A 24,299-nucleotide genomic window follows, 5' to 3' on the forward strand; every position below is an offset into this window, starting at 1 on the left:
TGGCAGAAATCTGTACAGGACATTGTTGTATGCAGGAAAAGATACAAAATGTTTTAAAAAAGAAATGAATAAATAAAGCTGCTTGAGGTTGTTGACGTTCACATAGTCTAGCTGTGAAATCAAGAAAGACACCACTGCATGTATTCTATCTACATGTATGTGCACACATGAATGTGCATGTCATTGCATAAAGATGAATATCACAGATGTATGTTTGAGTCAACAGCACTACTTGAAATTTAACCTGTCCTCAGCCTGAAGCCAGAGACTGCATGAAAGACTTCAGAATAGACGCATTGCATCAACAACACTTTTTAATATGATGTTGTTGTGATTGACAATGCAGACTGTTTCATGAAAAACTGTCTTTTAGCGACATGGAATCAAAGGAATGAAGAGCACAGTCATCCTTTTCCTTCACATTTTTGCTTGTCCTGTAGGCCTTTTCGAATCTCGAACTGCTAAGTACCGGTAATCCTTTTGTAAACCTAAATGCGTTTATCATCCATTATATTTTCCCATACCAGGCCATAACAGTTAAAAACCTACCAGTTGTCGGCAAGGATGCTCTTAACTGACATGAGGAAAATACAAATTTTTGATTGGCTTATCGAGTACACAGTGATGAAGTGATGAACTTCATGTATAAAGGCTTGAAACTGCAGAAGGTCGTCATGTGGGTTGACCATTCCCTTTGCTAAGCTGCATTGGGTTTCAAGAATGACCTGAAATTGAAATGGAAAAGACGGTAGAAAGTGCTGATTGCTTACTGTGTCTACTTAAGACTGTTCTGAAGTAGGGTAATTCCAGGCAGACAGCTACATCAATATCCCTCAAAATCATCAAAGATTGTATGGAATATGCTGAAATATACTTTTTCAATTAATAGCCCTTAAACATCACACTTTGATTAAGGTTTTTGTAAAATTTCGTATTTTCAGTGAGCTGCCATAGATCAGGTGAAATATATAGGGAGATCTTTGTTACGTGGTTAATATTCAGTTACGTGGTCATTTGCGCTTGAAGGCTTAATCACTTCAGAGCTTTATCTTTGATTTACTTGGTGTATGAACTATGCTCCAGAACAAACAACATTGAAATATGTTTAAAAATGGACAGCAATAATGTTATTCTAATGTGAGTCAGTAAAATTAATTGCAGTACTGAAATCTGTTTTTTCATGAAAAAGAATGTTTTTCAAAGTAATCCAGGGGTATCGCTACAACAGTCGGCTGAAATGACATGGAATGACCTTTCATGGTCACCACCTTTGACCTGAACACCTACAGCCGAGAGTACAGGCCATTGGCTACTGAAGCCATGTACTCAGCTAATATTATCTATCACATAAACCTGACTGAGATTTTAGACATGAAATAGTCTTTAATATGACACAGAATCATGATCCGTTAAAGAAACATGTGAACATTCAGTGTGACTCCTGTGTATTCATCTGTGGTCTGTGTCTTATATAGCGACAGTGTAATGGTACAAGCTCCTGGTAAAACACTCAGCCACTTCTATTTATACTTCTCTTCTCAAAGGTATGCTGCATTGTTACAGGTTTTATCTGTTTGTTAGAAATTTTTTCTTTCCTCGCCCCCCTCTCCCCGCTTTCTGTGACCCATTTATACATTCATACTGTACATCGAACATTTGATTGTCACAGCATGCATAATGTGTGTGCATGTGAAGCATTTGGTCAGTTCTAGTCCAGTTTTGTTGTATTTCTTTAAATTAAATTAATAGAGATGTTTTAGGGGTTACTTGTTCATAGATTGTAGGATAATGTAACAGGTTGATATATAAGAGATATCTACCTCCAGGCTGGAGGGAATTTAGTTGAGTGGTAGAAACGTGGACTCCTAACCCAGAGACCGCAGGTTCAAATCCACATCTGATAAGCCCTGTCACAGTACCATGAAGTTTCAGACCTCAAATGACAATCAATTCATTTATAGTCTTCCGTAGAGATCGTTATTTTCTCAGATAGTATGCGTAAAGAAAAACTTGCAAAACTTCATAATTGCAGTCCATGTTGAATTATGAAATTTGCATGATGTCCTTAAACTCTGCCATATTCAGAGACCAATTCTTTCCAGTGCATATCCAGTTTGATATGCTCTCAAATGTGTAGTTATTACTGGTACCTCTCATGAACAGAGCTGTGGTTTCCATTATCGAATAAACCAGATATGAGCATGCTGAAGTTACTCGTACAAGTACCTCATTAAACCCATTCTTATATACCTGTAGGACAGCAGACCAAACTAGAACAGGCAATTTTAATATAAGAATAACATTTTTGGGGGCTATAATTAAGGACAGAAGATAACACCCAATTATGTTCAGCAAACCTTCATATCAGACAGCTATGCATATCATTTTGTTAGGTGAATACATCTACTGTAATTGCAAGCGGTTTATTCAAGCATATTCTGAAGGCATTATTCTAATGTTATGAGTGATAAAATTACACTCTTTGTGAAGCCCTGAAACTGATCAATCCAACCATTGAAGCTTTGATTCCAAAATGAAATTAAGAATGTGAATAAATTGCACTGAAAGTTTCTCTGTCATAAGCGAAAAGATTAAGGAATTACGGTAGCTGACGTACTTTCTTGTACTTCTGTATATTGTGAAATGATTCATGGGTCATAATTTATGAAGTTAAAACTGTGGAACTATGGAAGGGTGGGATACCTTTGTTATCATCATTCCTTTAAACTTTCAGTTATCAGCGTCGGATTGTTTGATGGCAAATTGGGCGCTAAGGAAGGATGGCCACCGAGCAACCATGGCAACAAGTTGCTGATATCGAAGACCCGATGTAAGTCACTATGATTTTTGATGTGCTGTGCTTTGGTTATGATACCTTTGTGTTCATTGGTAATTGTTTAAATACGACTTGGGGCCACTGTGGCTCAGTTGATTAGCACGCTAGTGCAGCATAATGACCCAGGAGTCTCACCAATGCGGTCGCAGTGAGTTCAAGTCCAGCTCATGCTGGCTTCCTCTCTGGTCATACGTGGGAAGGTCTACCAGGAACCTGTGGATTGTCGTTGCTTCTCCCGGGCTCTGCCCGGTTTCTACCCACTATAATTCTTGCCGCATTGGCATAAGTAAAATATTCTTGAGTACAGCATAAAACACCAATCGAATAAATGAATAAATGAATAAATAATACACCTGCGTGGTATTCAATGACTGTGGAAGTTATTCCATTAACACAAATCACCCAGTCGTGTTATTATGTCTCCCTGTAACCATGTTTTTGGGAAGATATTTTTTTTGTGTGTTATCCTGTGTGTCAACAGTGACCTCGTCGCCCGTGGGAATGGGGCTGTTTGTCTCTCTGTGATGCAGTGCATTCTGTGTCACCATTCGTGTTGAGTGAGTGATTGAGTGAGTGCTTGGGGTTTAATGTAGTACTTAACAATTTTTCAGTGAAGTGACGACGAAGGAGTCCGTAGAGTGCATGTAATGTGCCTCCTTGTTGCAGGACGGACTTCCTGCAATCTCTCTTTTATCTAGTACTGCTTCACTGAGACGACTTACCAAAGGCAATTAAGCCGCCTCACCCGAGCCATTATACTGATACGGGTCAACCAGTCGTTGCACTATCCCCTTCATGCTGAACGCCCAGCGAGGAAGTTACAAGTTCCTCTTTTGAGGTCTTAGGTGTGACTCGATCCAGGATTGACTATGTATCTACGGCCTCCCAAAGCAGACGCTCTAGCAACTGTGCTATCAGGACGAGTCATTCATGCTGGAATTCATCATGTACTAGGATAACTATATTCAAACTGTCTGATTCTGGTTTTGTTTGTTCTGGCTTAACAGAATATTCCAGAATTTTTCACTATTACATTTCTTAACCTTGGCAGTTACCAAAATATAATCATATGTAATCCTCAAAGAATACTACATAATATGTTGAAATCAGATGATTTTGAAAATCTGGATTTTCAAATGATTTATTATATGTGTCAGGTATGCATTTATTGTTTTATTAACAGTCTGATAATGGAGCCAGTGTCATTGATTTGTAATTGTGTCACATCTGTGGTGTTCATTTTAGCTGGGTCTCTGGGGGACTTGGGAGAAGCATTAAACATGGATAGGAATACTCTTGCCGCTCTGGTGGAGGCAAGGTAAGTGCATGCTTATGCTGCCTTTTTTCTTTTTTTTTTCCAGCATTTTATGTGTTTTTGTAACAGAATGACTCGTGGCATATTTTGTTTCATTTTGTGAATGACGCCTGTAAAGACTAAGGGGCTGTATTCAGCTTTCATTTTCAGTTCAGATTAGGACTGTCAACATACCCTACACAAGCAGGGTGGGCACGATGGATTTGTATGCCAGCCCACGACAAGTTGGCATTCCAAGTTGTGGCCTTTTCAGTTGACTACAAATGTCTTTACAAAGTGTTCAGCAAGAGCGAGCACACACAACTGGCGTATTGATATGAACTATATTTCAGTAGATGTTGTGACGAGTCGTACAAATCACGTCTGAGGTTGTAAACCTCTTGACACTGAGCGCGTGTTCATTGTAAACTTTTGTAGTATTATTACATGTAGGAATCGTCCCGACAAAATCGCGAGCTAACCTCTAGTATTCTGCGACTGACGTGTTTGATCCAAACTTACACCCAGTGCAGGTGCAGTAATAAAGATTGTAAAACTTATGACTTGTCTGCACCCAAAGGACTTCCTTCCGTAGCCATGTTTCGCACAGGCTATCATGCGGTTTCTTTTTCTCGACAAGTACTACAGTTTTATAGTAATTCATACGTATATGCAAATAGTTAGGTCCGCTTGGCCTGTGTCTAGCCAGAATCCCTATCCACATGTTGCTCTTGCTGGCAGATCTAAACTATTATCAGTTTGAGTGAGGCACGTTGAGTCCAGCTGATTTGCATCCATCTTCCGGCCACGCTTAGTCCTCGAGCTATGGCTGGACATGGTCCCTAAGTTTGGGGAAGTGCGGTAGTCATCTGAAACTGTTTTTGTCTTCACCTGTAGAGGAGAATAAATCTGTATTTACTCAGACAGACCTCATTCAGCTGCACATGTCTGATTGAGTGATTACATTCAGCTGCACATGTCTGATTGAGTGATTACATTCAGCTGCACATGTCTGATTGAGTGATTACTGGAAGTGCGATTGTGAGAATTACTGCTTGTGATTAGAAAGGAGTAGAAATGAGCAAACAGAACACTAGAGGATTGGCAGACATGGCTTCCATAAGGTTCTGCATGTTTGTATTCATAGTTAAGATGAGAGCACTGCAGTAGCTTTATAAAACGCTTAACCATTGCTTATGAGATAATGCAAGCATGAGCTCCTGATAATAGATTGATGAGGCCAGAACCAGTTTGTTCAACTCACTATGTTCTTGAACACATGCTTGAAGTACCCAGTCATACCCTGAGTGCTGGCATCCAACAATAGTGAAAGCAAAGTTAAGTTGGAATGTTAAGGTTGGCACCATACCCTCTCTATAATTTGAGGCTCATTTTGGGATCTGTATACCATGATGACTTGAGAGGGCTGTTGTCTTATGTCGTAACCTCGCTTTGTAGAGTAGAGGGTTACCAGTAGTGATCGGTAACAGTAGTTCACACCTCTGTCAAACCTCAGTTAGCTTCACCAGATGGACCAGATTAGGAGAAGACACCCTGTCGGGTTTTGGAAAGATTCACGTGTTGTGCCATTGAACGGCTGTTTTTCAGTGGTGTTCAAAACTCTGCACACATTGATAAGCCTTTATAAACTGCAACATTAAGGGAAACTAAAGTTTTTGGGGTTTTCCACTTGCAATACATGAGTACATTGCATTTGTGAGATATAGTCATTGAAAGTCAGTCAAGTTCCTTCACCAAGGAAGTTGTGATTCATATGAAATTCAGATTCAGAGATTCGATTGCAAGGCTGTTGTGGAAATTGTATTTACGCATAGTGCATTGTGCATAGGGGAGGTAACTCTGTTACCAATTACCCAGTTTTCTCCCTTCTTTTTTTCTCCATAGTTTGGAGTCAGATACCTTAACCATTCCGTGACAGTTTAGGCAGAAAGGTTGAGGGATAATGGTAATTTGTACTTTACAAAGTAAAAGAAAATTATTTCTGCAAGAAACACTCAACACCAAAATTTATGTGATGAAATGTCATTAATATTAACAAGTATTACAAGTATTACAGGTAATTGTTGGGAAGTGAAAAAAACGTTTCCCACCATTTCCCAGGTCGAAGGTACATGGAAATGTACATGGTTCTGAAATCTTCATGCCTGTGATACATGTGTTTCCAGGCATACCAGGCTAGGGCAGTTGTGGATATTTGTACTGACTGGTGTCAGAGTGCTCTATGCTAAATACTATATTATGAAATGATTGTTTGTCCAAATTCGAGTAAATCTTGGCTCGAAATCAAGCTATGCTTAGCATGAATTTGTAACATTTGAGCATGCTTTTACAGTTATTACTAGATAAATGCACACAGTGAAAGTCTGCCTTCAGGTTTGGCATGCTTGGTTTACCGTCACAGGTGATTTGCATAAGCTTTATCCACATTGTTAAATCAGTCATCAAACAAACATCAGCTTACGATATTGCATAGCATAGTTTATAGAACACTACTGGGAAAATTGCATGGAGAATGTTTTTTTAAAGGAAATGGCAAAAAGATATTTTCACTAGGCTGATTCCCCTGTTGGTTTAAATATCCCACATAAAAGCGAATCTGTGTCAATATAATTGCCTTTTTGTTTTTAAACTTTTTATACAAGAGTGTATACTGAGAAATTAGGTTGTGGTTTGCATTGTATAAACTGTCTGGAAAGGCTGGCTTTTATAGGCCAGGGTAGGCCTGCACTCCTGCTGGCTTGCCAATATCCCCCCACTGTGAGCTCTTTGCAGGAGACGTCTGAGATTTTGTTGCAAACTTCAGAGTGTCTCTTGTTTTTATTATGGAAGCTGCCATGTCATCTCGCAGATGTAGCTGATGTATAAAATCAGCTATATAAAAAGAAGCGGCCATGTCACATTCCCCTCTGTGCGTACGTGTGAAGGCCTGTGAGCACCCTGTGTATGGTTGGAGGTTTCCTTCCACCATAAGGCTAGCTGCCAGCGTGTAAGAAAATATTGAGTATGGCGTAAAAACAAACAAATAAATGTGGAAACATGGATGGAAAATGTTGGATATTTTCACCATTCCTAAATTTCCTTTACAGATCTGACACAGGAAGATTGATGCCTTAAAATTGAGGGGAAATGACATTTATTCCAAAGCAAATAAACAAACCTAATTTTAATTTTGTTAGAAATGAAATGGGATGGGTTATGTTTGTTTATTGTTTGCGTCACTGATGTTAGTTATCAGTGCCTGGAGGAGTATCGTATCATAGAAATCATGTCGCAAGGAGAATAAACTATCAAAGCCAGCACCTGAAAGACAATCACTAGATTGAGCAATTAAGTCATGTGCATGTGCCACAGGTGTGTTAGCATTCCTTCACTGTAAATGTATGTTTAGAGTGAGTGACGTATGTTATAGCTCAAGGTTACATGCATATACATGGGTGGTGGAGAATCCTGGTGTACAGAACAAACCATTTGCTTAGGCAACTTTCCAGTTTCTCACCTTCAATGACAGGACAAATAAAGTTAGGTTCTTTACATGTAGATTCAAGATTTAGATTATACATTTACACCTGTGCATGTACATGTAGACCTGTCATGTACATGTACACCTGTGCTTGTACATGTACACCTGTGAATGTACATGTACACCTGTGAATGTACATGTACACCTGTCATATATACATGTACATGTAGCCAAATAAAGAGTGGGGAGGCTAAGGTCAGATTTACAGCTTTCTACTACTGCCTAGGATAATTCATACTTTTACTGCTGAAAGTTGTTTGGTATACCTGTGTACACAGGGACAGAAGTCAGCAATTAGGAGCTGTAGTCCTCTACATATATATATATATACGTGTATGTAGGACAGGTAAACAAGGTAAGCTTAAGCTGGAGGCTGAATACCTGGCGTAGCTGGCAGTTGTTTGGAAATCGTTCATGCATGAATGTCAGATTGTTTCCGTGTGAATTTCCGCCTGGGAATGCACCTGATTGACTTTATTTCGTTTGAAGATTTCCGTATGATGGATGATTATGAAATTAAGACAGACATAGCATGTACTGTATGTATGAGTGTGAGCACATCCTACTTGTGTAATATGTGTAGTCACAGATCATTGCAGTGTAACTTTTTCAGTATATCGTCTTGAAATTGGAACTGTTCTTCACATAAAGTTTTTATTAAAAAAAAAAAAACAAATTGCATGAGGTAAAATCACCTATAATTTCATGGCTATTGGCGCTCAGCACTAAAAGATGAGAGCAAGGAAACCGGACTAGCTGAACTGGGCTCAGTATGAAGTGATTGAGCGGCATGTCATGTCTGGTGTCTGCGGCACAATACTTCAGTGACAGCAGCACTTTGGTGGCATGGACTGGCACTGCTGAAAGAAGACACAATACATGTGCACGTGCACACACCTATAATGACTTTAAACCCCAAGCATACATACATACTGTAATTCTTCAACCTTTTTACATATATATAAGGTGTTTATTCAAGCATATTCTGAAGGCATTATCCTGTGTAGACTGATGAAATTATATTTTTTGTGAAGCCCTGAAATTGACTAATCTAACCGATATAGTTTTGTCTCCAAAATCTACCTAAAAAAAACATAAAGTGCAATGAAAATTGCTCTTTCATATGTAAAAAGCATAAATATTTAAAATACATAAATATATGTATGAATAATATATTTCATGGAATTTTTCGTCCGGTAACCATACTCATTTTTCACCCAGCTATACTATTTGTAGATTATCACAGAAAATCTCGATTGATTAATAGTAGATCACATTTGACGTGAGGATTTTTTTTCACCAAATCACATTTAACTTCAGGATTTTTCACCAAATCACATTTAACTTCAGGATTTTTCACCAAATCACATTTACATCAGGATTTTTCACCGACTTGCAATCACAATTCTGAACTTCAGTGCAGCTTTTTACAGGTGCAAAATTCTTTTCTTAGTAGAGAATTCATACAATTTGAAGTGATTTTTTTTCTTGTAATACGCTATAAACCACTATTATTGGTGAAAATTTAATTGGATGTGTCAGTGGGGAGTCGCTTGTTAGTAAAATATCACCCCAGTAATTTAAACCTATGGACCTGTAGGGATTAGAATTATGTGCATAAGTGAATAATAATTTATATTATAATAATTTTGCTGCATGTAGATCTGCACATGAAGGTTACATCCAAACGTTGTTTTGGGACATGAAGCAATCTTATGCCGCAACAGGTCCGCGAATGATGTTGTCAGTCTAGATATTATGTACGGAATGCAGAGATCTCATGAAGATAATGTTCTCCTTGCCATATTGGGCACACATGTGATCCTGCAGATCTGGATGTTATCTTTAGGACACGCAGAGATCTCTTAAAGACAATGGTTGCATTGTGATTCTCTAGATGTAGATGTTGTCATCAGACATGCAGAGATCTCATAAAGACAATAACCCCCCCACCCCCACTCCCCACCCCCGTGGATGATACAACCCTGCTGATTCTCTGTTCTTAGTCTAGTATCAGAATACATAGTATGTGTTAGAATCAGAACTAAAGGTGTTTAGAGCCATAAAGTTTTATAGTTGCGGGTTGGGCAGGGTCCTTTAAGGAATGACTTGCCCAGATGAAGTTTAGGTTGTCCTGTGAGAAGCTGGGCCAGTGGTTCTGCTCTCCTTTTTATCTGTGGAACAGAAACCATTTATATTTCACAGAAATAACTGGTTACTGGTGAAAGAAGTAATTTCTGCTTGGCCAGGACTGTCAGTATTTCTAACCAGCTTTCTTATATTTCATCTCATGATTTTTATAATAATACAGATCTGTTGTCAAACAGAGGTGTATAGGCTACAGCTGCTACAAGGAATTCTAATTTCTTCAGGACCCAAGGCTGTATTGTTTTAGCTCAGAAAATTATTATGAAAGGTATGCTCGACTTTGAGAGGTGTTTATTTTTCGATCTGTTTTGTTTATCTGTGGCTTATCCTGTATGTAAACAACCTTAGGTGATACATGTAGCTGACTGGCAGCTATGTGATGTGGCCTGCACATGAAGTCATGAAAACTCACTGACGGGAACAAATTAAAAATTCATAGTTTACAAGGAAGTTGTTTACAATGTAAGTCTTTTTTTTTTTGCATATAGATAGAGCAAAATAACACTAGGGGCTATTCAATCATTGATTTGGTGCTTGTATATTATATACCATAAATTAACAAATTCCTGACTTACCTTAATTCCTCAACTTTTTTGCATATGACAGAGCAAATTTCAGTGCAATTTATGCACATTTATAATTAGATTTTTGGGAGAAAAAAAACAACAGTTGGATTGGTTAATTTCAGGGTTTCATAAAAAGTATAATTTGATCAGTCAACACTGAATAAAGCCTTCAGAATATTCTTCAATAAACACTTTGCAAACATGCGAAAAAGTTGAAGAATTACAGTAGTGTATTGTTGTATAAGAATCAGTGTTAAAAAAAATGTTAGTGTTGGTATCTCAAAAAAAAAAAAAAAAAAATACAGCATACATGTAAATGGAGCTCTGGGTGTGCATGCATGTAAAGCACAAAAAGCCCAGGGGGATATTCCATTGTTGATTCTAGGTGTATATATGAAACACCATAAATTACCAAATTCAGGACTTGTGTATTAGAATCTTTATGCACTGAAGCTTTCTGTTATGATGAATCCTACAGGCGAACTCTTTGATATCAAATCTTAAGTTTTCCTTTATATATTTACAACAGAGTGCTGAGTATCACATTAATTAAGTTTACCTGTGCAGAATTTAGGGCTTTCATAAAATTCTTGAATAAAAATATGTTATAGGCACGTACATGTACATGCAGATGGAGTTGATATACATGTATGTATTTTAACAAAATATTGGTGATTTGCCATTATGATCGCAGTTTGAGTTTAAGCTATATTATGGCAGTGTATTTCAGTTTGTTTGCCATAAGGGCCTGGCCTATATATATATATATATATATATGTATGTTAGGCAGCCATTAACAGCTAGATTAAGCCTTTTATAGTGAGTAAGTGAGTGCTTGGGGTTTAACGTCATACTCAACAATTTTTCAGTCATATGACAACGAAGGAATCCTTATGGTGTATGTAATGTGCTTCCTTGTTGCAGAACGGATTTCCACCGTTCTTTTATCTAGTGCTGCTTTACTGAGACAACTTACTGAAGGCATGTAAGCCGCCCCACCCGAGCCATTATACTGATAGGGGTCAACCAGTCATTGCACTATCTCCTTCATGCTGAACGCCAAGCCAGGGAGTTACAACTTCCTCTTTTAAAGTCTTAGGTGTGACTCGAAGCAGTTTATAGTTTGACTCACTGTTTAATTTGCACTTGTGGTTTACAACATGCCAATCACTGCAGCCTGTTAGTATGTCCAGATGTCACCTGTATCAGCCTGGTTTCCCTTTATTCACATGTGGAGGTGAATGGCACTTTTCAAGGCACTCAGTGTTGGGATTTTATCCATAAATTTGCAGCTGCTGGCCCACATATTTAAAAGAAAACCAAACTCTCAAATGCATTGTATTGGAAACAAGCCTATTGATTGTGGCGAGTTTCTAGGAAAAGTATTGGATACCATGCTTGCTTTAGGGAATTATTAGATGTGTCGTCCATCAGTGAGTGGGAAAACAGAGTTCACACTGTCATTTACGTGGCTTATTTGGTTGGTGCACACAACATATACAAGGTTTGTTATTAATCATCAAAGTGATCAGCAGAAACGTTAGGAATCTGACATGTTGGAAACCTCAGGTAGAATACTAAATGTAGAGAACGGAGTTATTAAGGCTTCCTCATTATTTTATTCTGCCTTTTCCCAACATCAAAAGAACCTTACGGTACATGAGACCATATATATGGGGGACGGACAATAGCCCTTGCGGACACAAACCCAGCGGACAAAAGCCCCTTGCTCAGTATTAAGTGTATGTGCATTAGGTAAATGACATACTAAAGTTGTTGGCTTGTTTGAAAAACTTGAACCATTCTCCCAGAAGTGACGTTTCAGATTTCATTACATGTTAGCAATCAATAGAACCGCTTCTTACTTCTTCAGTCTCCATGAATTCTAACCATTTTTGACGACATTGGGAAGAGCTATACATCTCTCAGGGGTATACAGATTACTCAACCTCCATTCCAGGCGTATCTGAAAACTTGAGTGGTCTACAAGAATGGTAAACAATTGCTGTGTTGCAGCTTTTGTTAGACTTTTTTCCTCTCCTATAAGAACACAAATCAAGCTAGGAACGTGCCTGTTTCGATCTTACAAAAACATGCAGCCAACATTCAATTTTCTCGATTTGCGGGAAAAGTATGTAACTTATAATTTACGTAAGTAATTTAGGATGTTTCTGATTTAACGTTAGGATCACTGATTCGTTATATTTATCATACTCCTTAAACTATAATATGATTTGATTTGAATTTCTAAATAATCAAAATTTTTAAATACATTTGTTGCAGTGAACACATAAAACCGACTCAGAATGTATATTTAGGGCAGCCGGGGAGGTGATTCTGTGAGTCATAGTAAGCTGTAACCTGCATGCCATTCTGAAGTATTTCAGCAAAACATATTGAGAATAGTGGTAAAATAAACTTATATTTGCTCGCTGAAAAGCAGTCGATAATATAATATTAGAGACATCAGCCATTTTTAGCGATAAAACGTCCAAAGTACAACGCTATTGAGGGGAAAGCTGTTGAACCCGAGTGACAGACTGAGATACACTTTGGTGACAAAACCGAGTGACAGACTGGATTAAGCTTTGGTGACAGAATCGAGTGACAGACTGGGATGGGCTTTGATGACAAAACCGAGTGACAGACTGAGATAGGCTTTGATGACAAAACCGAGTGACAGACTGGGATAGACTTTGAAGACAAATTTTTAGATGGAAAACAAAATCACTCGATATGAATTCCTGTCAACAAATATTTAGCATCATGTTTTACTTTCGGATGTGTTTGGTCGCTTAATTAAGATGACAGGGCTTTTGTCCACCAGAGTTTTTGTTTACGCAGGGTTTCTGTCCACCGGGGCTATTGTCCTGGGTTCCACATATACATATAGTTTTATGCTAGTATGTGGTATCAGCATGTAAAATCTTAAAGCAGGTGTGCTTGAATGTAAACCACTAAAACCCATAATTACATTAATTTATGCATTAATTACATGTACCTGGAGAGTCGATCTTAACAATACACATATATGTGTGTGCATGCAGTCAGGTGTACTGGAGCTGATTGCTAACAGTCATTATGCATACGCAATGCAGAGTGTAATGATTAAGTACTTCACAGATTTTTAAAGGAGGATGTATTTGTATCACGTCCTGAACGCACATGTAGGCATACGCTTCATTAAGGGGTATTACAGTCATGCATAATCTGTACAGTCGGTCGGGGTATGTTTTTAGGCAGAACCTATAAGTTAAATTTTATACTCTTTAACGTCTTCATTTGAAAATATACCACTATCGAGCAGCTTTACTGTATAACTTCATTACCCACATACATGTATATACATGTACTGTCATGATTTTTGGGGTGTCGAACTGATATACATTTGACAGTGTTCTTCATAACATATATATAATGAATGTACAGGAATGTAGAGCAGAAATGAAACCCATAATTTTAGATTGGCAAGTTAACTCTGACCTCTTAAGTGGTTGAGCTAAATCCCTGATCACCACTGTTTTCAGGGCTTTGGAGGCAAAAAAGCAGTTGACAGTGCTTGGTACACGGTTGAAATGTTTTTGAATGAGGTCCTGTGGAGTTGACTTTTGATCCACCAGTGAGGCTTAAACCTTAAGCTCTCTCTGTGAGAGAAAAAGTTCATTGGTGACCTACCCCGGGTATATACATGGAAGTGAACAATTCTAATCGAGTCTGGCATTCAGCACTGATAAAGAAATAAATTACATTTGATTATATTATATACCTGACCAGGTAGTGTTTTACTTTATTGTGAAAGGAGAAGTTTCGGATGTTGTTGTTGTTCATTTGTTTGTTTTTTTTGGTGGTTTTTTTGTGTTGGGTGGGGGGGAGGGGGTTGCTGCATGCTTATCATATATGACACCTTAGCTATAATTCCAGAGTTTATGTGGTACTAAATCTGTCATACACAACTTAACTAACTCTGTAATAAAACTGCACATTACAATGTGTAGTAGAGGTAAAGTTGGCATGCAGGTGTGGCTCATGTTTGGGTTAACCAGAGGAAGGTAATAAATTGTGAGACAAATTAAGTAATTAGGGAAATACTGATCATGCCAGCTGACTGTTACAATACAGAGCCAAGCATGCAAGACAACATGTCATCTAATGTAGCAAAGGTTGTACTTGTAGGTGTGTTAAATTGGCCGCATATTTTACATATTGTGGATATGTTGACTACATTCCATACAGATTAAAACCTCGACACAGTTATAAGACCAGGTGTGTCAACTGCTCTGGATTATTCTCCACCTCATGCTGCTGAAATGAACATATGCCATACATGTAACCTCCATATTCTCCACCTCATGCTGCTGAAATGAACATATGCCATACATGTAACTTCCATATTCTCCACCTCATGCTGCTGAAATGAACATATGCCATACATGTAACCTCCATATTCTCCACCTCATGCTGCTGAAATGAACATATGCCATACATGTAACTTCCATATTCTCCACCTCATGCTGCTGAAATGAACATATGCCATACATGTAACCTCCATATTCTCCACCTCATGCTGCTGAAATGAACATATGCCATACATGTAACTTCCATATTCCCCACCTCATGCTGCTGAAATGAACATATGCCATACATGTAACCTCCATATTCTCCACCTCATGCTGCTGAAATGAACATATGCCATACATGTAACTTCCATATTCCCCACCTCATGCTGCTGAAATGAACATATGCCATACATGTAACCTCCATATTCTCCACCTCATGCTGCTGTAATGAACATATGCCATACATGTAACTTCCATGTTCCCCACCTCATGCTGCTGAAATGACATATGCCATACATGTAACCTCCATATTCTCCACCTCATGCTGCTGAAATGACATATGCCATACATGTAACCTCCATATTCTCCATCATGCTGCTGAAATGAACATATGCCATACATGTAACTTCCATATTCCCACCTCATGCTGCTGAAATGAACATATGCCATACATGTAACCTCCATATTCCCCACCTCATGCTGCTGAATGACATATGCCATACATGTAACTTCCATATTCTTCACCTCATGCTGCTGAAATGAACATATGCCATACATGTAACTTCCATATTCCCACCTCATGCTGCTGAAATGAACATATGCATACATGTAACCTCCATATTCTCCACCTCATGCTGCTGAAATGAACATATGCCATACATGTACACTTCCATATTCTTCACCTCATGCTGCTGAAATGAACATATGCCATCCATGTAACTTCCATATCCCCACCTCATGCTGCTGAAATGAACATATGCCATACATGTAACCTCCATATTCTCCACCTCATGCTGCTGAAATGAACATATGCCATCATGTAACTTCCATATTCTTCACCTCATGCTGCTGAAATGAACATATGCCATACATGTAACTTCCATATTCTCCACCTCATGCATATGCCATACATGTAACTTCCATTGTACAGTCTACATTTACCATTCTTTTACCATGCAGTTCTGGATTTTTACCAGTATCAGGCTATATCCAGTTTGACACAGTAGTATGAGTGAAGGTCAGGAGTCAACATTTGTGAAATCATTATCTGGTTTCATCTGTTCATGACTAATTTCAGTTCATATGAAGCCGTCCGGGTAGAGCGCTGAACTGGATGGCATGAAGGGAACCTCTTGACTGCATTAATTGCAGCACGTCATATTGTTCCCTGTCATCTCATGCTTTGAACCTTGCTTAGTTATTAACATAATGAGTTGTGTTAACTTAATTGTGTTGATAAATCTATCCAACTTCAGAAGAAGAATCTCTGCTTGAAAGAGATAATATCCATTTGTGAAAAATTTGTCAGCTAAAAAGCAAACTTGAGGCAACAGAAAAATAAAAAATGATTTCTGTAAATCTCATGTTCTACTCCCTTTGGTGCGTGTGTAAAGTTCTCATCCGATGGCCTAAATAGAATAGATAAGTTTATTACAAAATGGGTGTTGTTTTTGCTGACAAAGGTGAATGGATAGATATCACACGCCAGATGCGCTATAAGAACAACATCTTGGGACATCGTTAATTTCATTCCTATTGTGACATCATAACGTACATTACAGAGAGGTTAAACATAGGTAACCAGTGTATGGTGGACGATTTGCAACCTTTTATTTCATTCCCAGTGAAGGCAGTTGCATCTCAGAAAGATCCAACATACACATACTAAACGTTGTGTGGCAGACGATCTGTCAACAACACGTGGCAGCAGTGTTTGTTTCAGAATAACTTCGCTGAGGCCTTCCAACTCTACTTAGTATAGATGTGAAAGTGTTTGTACTTGAGTTTTTCTTATTTAATTGTACGTTACCCACATTAAACGTTTTGGGGAGTGTTATAGGAAAGAAATAATGCTCTTAAAAAATGTTAGGTCTCAAGCTACAGCTTCGACCTAAAATACATGTAAGACGCTTATCCACCTTATTGAATATAAAACTGTCGCCAGACACCCCATAGCAGGAAACATAATTTCTTAAGTATATGATGATGTACATGTGATTTACTGGAGATGGCATCTATGTAAAATCTTTCTGCTAGATTTCACAGTTTTAAGACAATATATTTCTTTGTGTGTGCAAAAAAAAAAAAAAAAAAAAAAAAAACGCATTTTTTATTTATTTCCATTGGTGTTTTACTTCTACTATGACAGCCAGCATTATGGTAATCCAGGACCATCCACGGGTTGCTGACAGATTTTCACACAAATTCAGTAATACAAGCATATTTCAAATTTCAGAAAATTATAAGTAAGTGATATATTATATTCCTTGCTTACTGATTTTTTTCACTGTTGTCTGTGCAGGATGAATGTTCTTCTTTTACGTCTTGTTATTAACCAAAGGAAGACATCTATATTTCTAGTGCACATATAGTTTTCTTCAAGACCAGGCTTCTTGATTACCCAGATGGAGGATCAGGCGTTGTGTAGGGTGTTTCCAACGCTGTCCATTATCTACATGTACCTGTGTCAGGTATATCAGGCTTCATGATTACCCAGATGGAGGATCAGGCGTTGTGTAGGGTGTTTCCAGCGCTGTCCATTATCTTCATTTACCTGTGTCAGGTATCTCCGGCTTCATGATTACCTAGATGGAGGATCAGGCGTTGTGTGGGGTGTTTCCAACACTGTCCATTGTCTACATGTACCTGTGTCAGGTATATCAGGCTTCATGATTACCCAGATGGAGGATCAGGCATTGTGTAGGGTGTTTCCAACGCTGTCCATTATCTACATGTTCCTGTGTCACGTATATCAGGCTTCATGATTACCCAGATGGAGGATCAGGCGTTGTGTAGGGTGTTTCTAACGCTGTCCATTAGCTACATGTACCTGTGTCAGGTATATCAGGCTTCATGATTACCTAGATGGAGGATCAGGCGTTGTGTAGGGTGTTTCCAACATTGTCCATTATCTCCACATACCTGTGTCAGGTATCTCAGACTGTGTTCCCCCACATGGATATTGTTACGCTGCACGTACTATAGAGAGACTGCCTTTCTTGAAACACACCACACAAAGACTGCTTTTCTTTAAACACACCACAAACTTGTCTTTATTTCTTCCTGCTTTTCTCAAGCAGAAAAAAAAATGCATAGCAAAGATCTGTAATTCAAGGAAAGGTTTGGTTTGGGCTGATATATATTTGTAGGGCGTTTATCTGCCCACTTTATTCTCATTTTTCGGCATGAAGCACTTAGATCAGTCTTTAAAGCTACTGCTCTAATATTTGTTTCCAACATACACCAGGTCTAATTCTAAGTAGTATTTTCATGACATGAAACTAGAAAGGCTGTACAGAGAGGAAATAGGTAGTCACTAGTTGCAGTACAGGTCAGGCTAAGAGTGGGTAGCTGACTGAGGGGGAGCTCATTATTTACCCAGGCAACTGTCAAGGTGAAGAGAGCAAGGGACAGGATTCCTACACACCTGCACTAAGCCCCCTGCCATACCACCAGGCCATGTCAGCCAGCTCACATTACAACTGAACCTAGATAATTACACTCAGGAGAGAGTATCGAACTTGGGACTGAAGCACAGGAATGTAGTAACCGCTAGGGTGTAACACTACAGATTCAGAAGGTGGATGCAAGACTACGGTGATTTACTTTTTGGTTCGTACACATGTGGGAAGCGGTCTCTGTCGAAAGAGGACCACCTGCCATATCTGGAGAAGTCGTACTCTCTGTGAATAGCTGATTTATGTGTTGGTTCGTACAGATGGGGGAGGCTGTCTCTGTTGAGAGAGGACCAGCTGCCATACTGGAGAAGTCGTAGTACTCTCAGTGAGTCACTGATTTACCTGTTGCTTTGTACACATGTGGGAAGCTGTCTCTGTTGAGAGAGGACCAGCTGCCATACTGGAGAAGTGGTACTCTGTGTGATTAGCTGATTTATGTGTTGGTTTGTACACATGTGGGAGGCTGTCTCTGTTGAGAGAGGATCAGCTGCCATACTGGAGAAGTCGTACTCTCTGTAAGTAGCTGATTTATGTGTTGGTTCGTACACATGTGGGAGGCTGTCTCTGTTGAGAGAGGACCAGCTGACAAGTGAGGACGGAAGAATCTTACAACATCCACAAGCTGATTTCTCCCACTTGACATCTTCCACCACAAGATTTGTGTATTGATTTGTTCACATGTAGGAAGCTGTCTCTGTTGAGAGAGGACCAGCTGCCATCCTGGAGAAGTCATACTCTCTATGAGTAGCTGATTTATGTGTTGGTTTGTACACATGTGGGAGGCTGTCTCTGTTGAGATAGGACCAGCTGACAAGTGAGGACGGAAGAACAACATCCACAAGCTGACTTCTCCCACCAGACATTTTCCACCACAAGATTTGTGTGTTGATTTGTACTCATTTCAGCTGCCATCCTGGAGAAGTCATACTCTCTATGAGTAGCTGATTTATGTGTTGGTTTGTACACATGTGGGAGGCTGTCTCTGTTGAGATAGGACCAGCTGACAAGTGAGGACGGAAGAACAACATCCACAAGCTGACTTCTCCCACCAGACATTTTCCACCACAAGATTTGTGTGTTGATTTGTACTCATTTCAGCTGCCATCCTGGAGAAGTCATACTCTCTATGAGTAGCTGATTTATGTGTTGGTTTGTACACATGTGGGAGGCTGTCTCTGTTGAGAGAGACCAACTGACAAGTGAGGACAGAAGAATCTTACAATATCCACAAGCTGGCATTTCCCACCATAAGATTCATGCAAACTATCCCATCTGAAAATACTAATTTCTCATGGCAATGAATACTGGCCAAATACCTATGTAAATTTGAAATTTTAGTTGTAGATGGTCTAATTACTTGAGCTTGGTGATGGGAAGAAGGCAGCTGAGCAAGCTGGCCATACTGAGCTGCTGATAATACCTGACATATTTCTGATGGTTGGCCCTATACTCACAAAGGGCTGCCGTTCCCACCCCCACCCCCTCCCCTCCCCTCACCTCCCCTCACCTGCTCCGCATGGTTCCAGTAGCGTGACCTGGTTTCTTCAAACTGTGAAAGAAATCCTATTTTTTTTCCCTGAGTGAATTGGTTCTGTGTATATGCGTGGTTCCCAAGAGCAGATCAATGGACAGGAATTGTAGCGTGAAGACTGTATTCATGTTGTGCCTGTGTAGGGGTTGTAAGAGGCAAGCCTTACCCTGACAGCCTTCAAGTCTGGCCAAATGCTTGGTGATATCACCTTGTCAAGGTGTGGCCATTAACCAGCCTCAGCCCTGTGTCAGGAGGGAGAGCCTGTCCCCTCAGACTACAAAAACTACCACAACTGGATTGTTACTGATGACTTCTCTACATGACGAGCATTCCCAGGATATCTGTCTTAACTGTGTTAACACAGACTAAAATGTGCACCTAATTCAAGAGTTAAGACAGGTGTGAGAAAGGTGATCATGACACAGCGACAAATTCACAAACGTCAGAACTTCTATTATCCTGAAAACAGTTCTGTGGGGTCAGAGCCAGGACCCCATTTTCCCATGAATAAGGTCATGGCTTTACCCATCTCAGACAAGGGGCCTGGATCTCCCACCCCACCTTCTCCACAGACTACAGGCTATCACACCAGGCCAAACCTTTATTTGCCCCAACATGGGGAACCCCAAGTCATCGTCCCAGGCAAAATGGTGGCATCTCCGTTGGTAATAAACAACCTCTATCCAGTGCTCACCAAGCCCATGGGGGTGATCCCATTGGGCTTTCACTCTCTCTCTGGACACAATACTCGGCTCCGTAGAAAGAAACAGATCATTGGGGATTCTGTGTTTTTTGTGAAACCAGGAGAAGAGCTGGTAAGAGGGAAGCCAGTGGGATCCAGACGTGGTAGTGGAGCATCGATCCTGTCCCATATGACCCTAGGCAGGCCTGAAGACGATAACTGCCCCATCCCCAGCGGGTTGTCTCACATACCTCTGTCTAAAGACTTGAAGAAGAAGAAGAAGAAGCAAGGGGATAAATTAAGTGAAGGACTGGCCAGCCGATTCTGGGCGTCAGTAGAAGATAGTGTGTTTGAAGAGAGTGGCCACTCCTCAGGTGAGAGAGATAGCCTAGTCAGACAGCCACCTACAGCGCAGAAGGGCAGAGCTGTGTCAACAGGTGGGCTGACACACAATACACAAGCCCCACTTGAGCTAAAGCTGGCCTCTAGCAGTAGGACAGCCACACAGCCCAGCACAGTCTCTGCGTCATCCTTCACTTCACGCAGGACCCAGTCTATTTTAGACTATGACTATTATTACAGGCAACCCCCGACGTCTCCTCAGTACTATACAGTGGGACATAACGGTGAGAGGTTGGCTGTGAATAGAGTGCACAGGGAAGCCATGGATTACTCGGCCAACTCTCTACCCCGAGGTATAACCGTCTACCGGCCATCCAGCGAGGTGGCACTTCACCCTCAAGTCAGTTACTACCAGCCCATACGGTATGACACTTACAGCAAAGCATCATCCACCACCTTAGTCAAGTCTAAGGTGCTGTCAACGAGTATGCCACATCTACACAAGGCAGGATTGGAGTTGAGTAAAGCAGATAAAAAAGTGTTAAAAAAGTTACAAAAAGAGGAGAAAAGAAGAGAGAAAGAGGAGAAAAAACGTCAGAAAGATGCATTAAAGCGAAAGAAAAAGAAAGGACAGCCTATCTATGATGTGCCTATTCGTGTTCATAACACAGTGCCAAGGAACTTCCATCAGACTTCAGAGGGAGTTCACAGGTCCCCAGGGGTGGTTTATATGCCAATGGGAAGGGACCCTGCCTCTCGTCCCCCACTGGCTATACCTGCCCAACACCCCAGTCACTCCGATTTAATGAAGGCCCAGTACCAGGCCTCAGTGTCACCCAAGCTGGAGAACAAGGTGTTCCATACTAGTGCACCCGATCTGCTGAGGGTGGAGGAGGTCTACGGGAGAGCCCAGATGAGCCTACATCAGCATCCTTCCCCTACCCTCGAGGCTCTCCCACTGCAGAGGTCGGTATTTATTTGCCCTGAGTGATCATATGTCAGGGTGTATCTAACTTGATTATTACCTGTTGACAATATATATATGAAAAAAATATATTTACATATTTTCATCAGTAATTGTGTACACAGAAGCTGACTTATCTATAACTGTGCATTTGCTGTGTCAGACCCTGCTTGTGTTTTGCAGTTATATCACTGTTTGTTATATGTTCTCTGTCTTTGATTTCTGGGTTGTTTCGTGTCAGTTTTGTTTTGTTCCGTAGATTACAGGATCATGTCTGCATTTGTCTTGTATTCGGTGTCTGTGTGATGGATGTTCAAGTGTTGTCTATTATACCTCAGTCTGTCTCTTTATGTTATAAATACGTTTGTTTGTGTTACAGCTATATCTAGGTATTTAAGTACATAAATCAGTACTGTTGATTATTGTTTGGAACATTTGATAATTGAATATATATGTCATACATGTAAATAGAAAGAACAGAGAAGAGTTGTTTTGGCTTCGTTGAAATGCCAGACTTGTGGACACTGTAATGAATACTAATTATGGTCTCCCTACTATTACATGTACAAATCTCTCCCGCCTCTACCCTCTTTCTGATGGCTCTGTTAAGAAAGAAGGTGCGGATACGCTGTAGGTAACTGCAATCTTATTGGCAGTTATAGAATTTATGAGCTTGTTATCCCTGCAGGTATGCAAGAAATTTGAGAGGTTTATTTATCACTGCTTACCTGTGGGGAACTCCAGATTGATGTATATTGCTTTTTTTTTTATTCACTAATTGTACACCCCGCAGTCAAGCGTACATTTGTAATTATACAGGTATAACTTGTCATGAATATTTCCCAGGAGATAACTGTATTTTATAATTCAACCACTCTTTTAAGTAGTTGCCTTTATTTTTCACAAGATCAAGGTAAAAGTGCACGTTTTTAAATGCATGAAGTTGTGTGGAAACGGTCAGTATGTATGTCAAACAGGTACGATTGTTGTGTCAGGGATAGTCAATGATAGCGTGGTCATGCGGCTAACCTCTTCCGAATTCATCCTCTTTGTACCGATATACGCAGTATTTAGATCTAATTCCAATGTCTAAGACTCATTTTTTGTGAACCTGTTTTTATAGACACATCACCAGTACTTGCTTCACTAATTACAAATATAACCAAAGTAGCCACACTTTACTAATGGTCATAATATCTGATAATCAAATTAAAAGCTGCGAAAATGACCTGTTTTAAATACACATGCTGAGAGTGAAGCATTTTCTCCTCAATCCCAAAGACTGGTGAAATAAGATAAAGGCCCTGACCCTGATAATAACATCTGTTTCAGTATTGTCTCGCACTTGTTATATCACATGTATTATGTCTCAGAGCTTATGTTACAAGTATATATGTTCGTTACAGTCGTTACGATTCAGCATACCTGCCCGTACTGCATGATTTGTAGAAGATAATTAATGCATAAATGTATGATCTCTGATTTTATCTACATGATTGGGAAGAGAACATATTCATGTTAAAAATCTATGATGAGTAATAGTCTAGAAAGATGTAAAGAATTGCATGTATACTAGTATGTATTGGAACTTACGTATGTGCTTAATCATATTATTGTCTTCTCACAGTGGTGACGGTAGTTTAAAGCGTTTGTGTGTGGGTACAGTTCTTCTGTCAACATGAAGGTCCTGTTTAAATGAATGAATGGATGAATGGTTTAAAGCCATGCTGTTCCTGTGTGGAATGTAAACAATAAGGAGATGAATAAGGTGGGGCATGCTGTTTTTGATTGTCAGCTCTGACGTCCAGTTAACTATAAGGCCGTTTAACTGCCCTTCTGAAACGAAGAAACGTTTCCTAATATGTCCGTGTTGGTATAAATCTGCAGTTATGAGTAAACCTGGTCTTTTCATATATACCCTTCCCAGGTACGTCATACAGCGGGACAAAACTGCTCAGCCATGCATAGAGGAATTTTTTCAGACGCTTTTTCCATACATATACGATATATTTCTGTTGTATATCCTTCAGGAAGGGCTTACAGTGCCTTTTGTAGGTCAGTCAGCAATTCAGGGCCATTGGTAAGAGAATGACTCCCACACTTGTTGTCTGATGGCAAACCAATAAGTTATGTAGGAAGTTGTCCGCTGAACGTCAGCTGCTGTGTTGTAGTAAGAACCGTGGTATAAGGCTTGTTTAGAAACCCTGTCACTCTGTGTTCAGGGGACATTTGCAATCTTTGCTCTTACAGTTTTACTTAATATTCATTCTAATTTGTGTTTTTGTTGTCATGTCATTCAAAATCAGGTTTCCATCCATCCATCCATCCATTAAACTCACCATGTAAAAGACATAAAATACCAATCAAAAGAGATAAGTAAA

The 24,299-nt window shown here is 39.6% G+C and overlaps 1 protein-coding gene across 1 annotated transcript in view; it reads left to right on the forward strand.

The window, feature by feature from the left end:
- The first annotated feature begins 2,650 nt into the window (after positions 1-2,650).
- The window catches only part of LOC135462096 (SH3 and multiple ankyrin repeat domains protein 3-like), a 42,181-nt gene continuing 20,532 nt past the window's right edge, over positions 2,651-24,299 (forward strand). Inside the window, exons 1-2 of the mRNA XM_064739453.1 lie at positions 2,651-2,830; positions 4,082-4,154. Coding sequence (XP_064595523.1) covers positions 2,665-2,830; positions 4,082-4,154 — 239 coding nt within the window. The 5' untranslated portion in view covers positions 2,651-2,664. The remainder of the gene's footprint in view (positions 2,831-4,081; positions 4,155-24,299) is intronic.

This window comes from Liolophura sinensis, chromosome 1, assembly GCF_032854445.1.
Source record: "Liolophura sinensis isolate JHLJ2023 chromosome 1, CUHK_Ljap_v2, whole genome shotgun sequence".
NCBI lineage: Eukaryota > Metazoa > Mollusca > Polyplacophora > Chitonida > Chitonidae > Liolophura > Liolophura sinensis.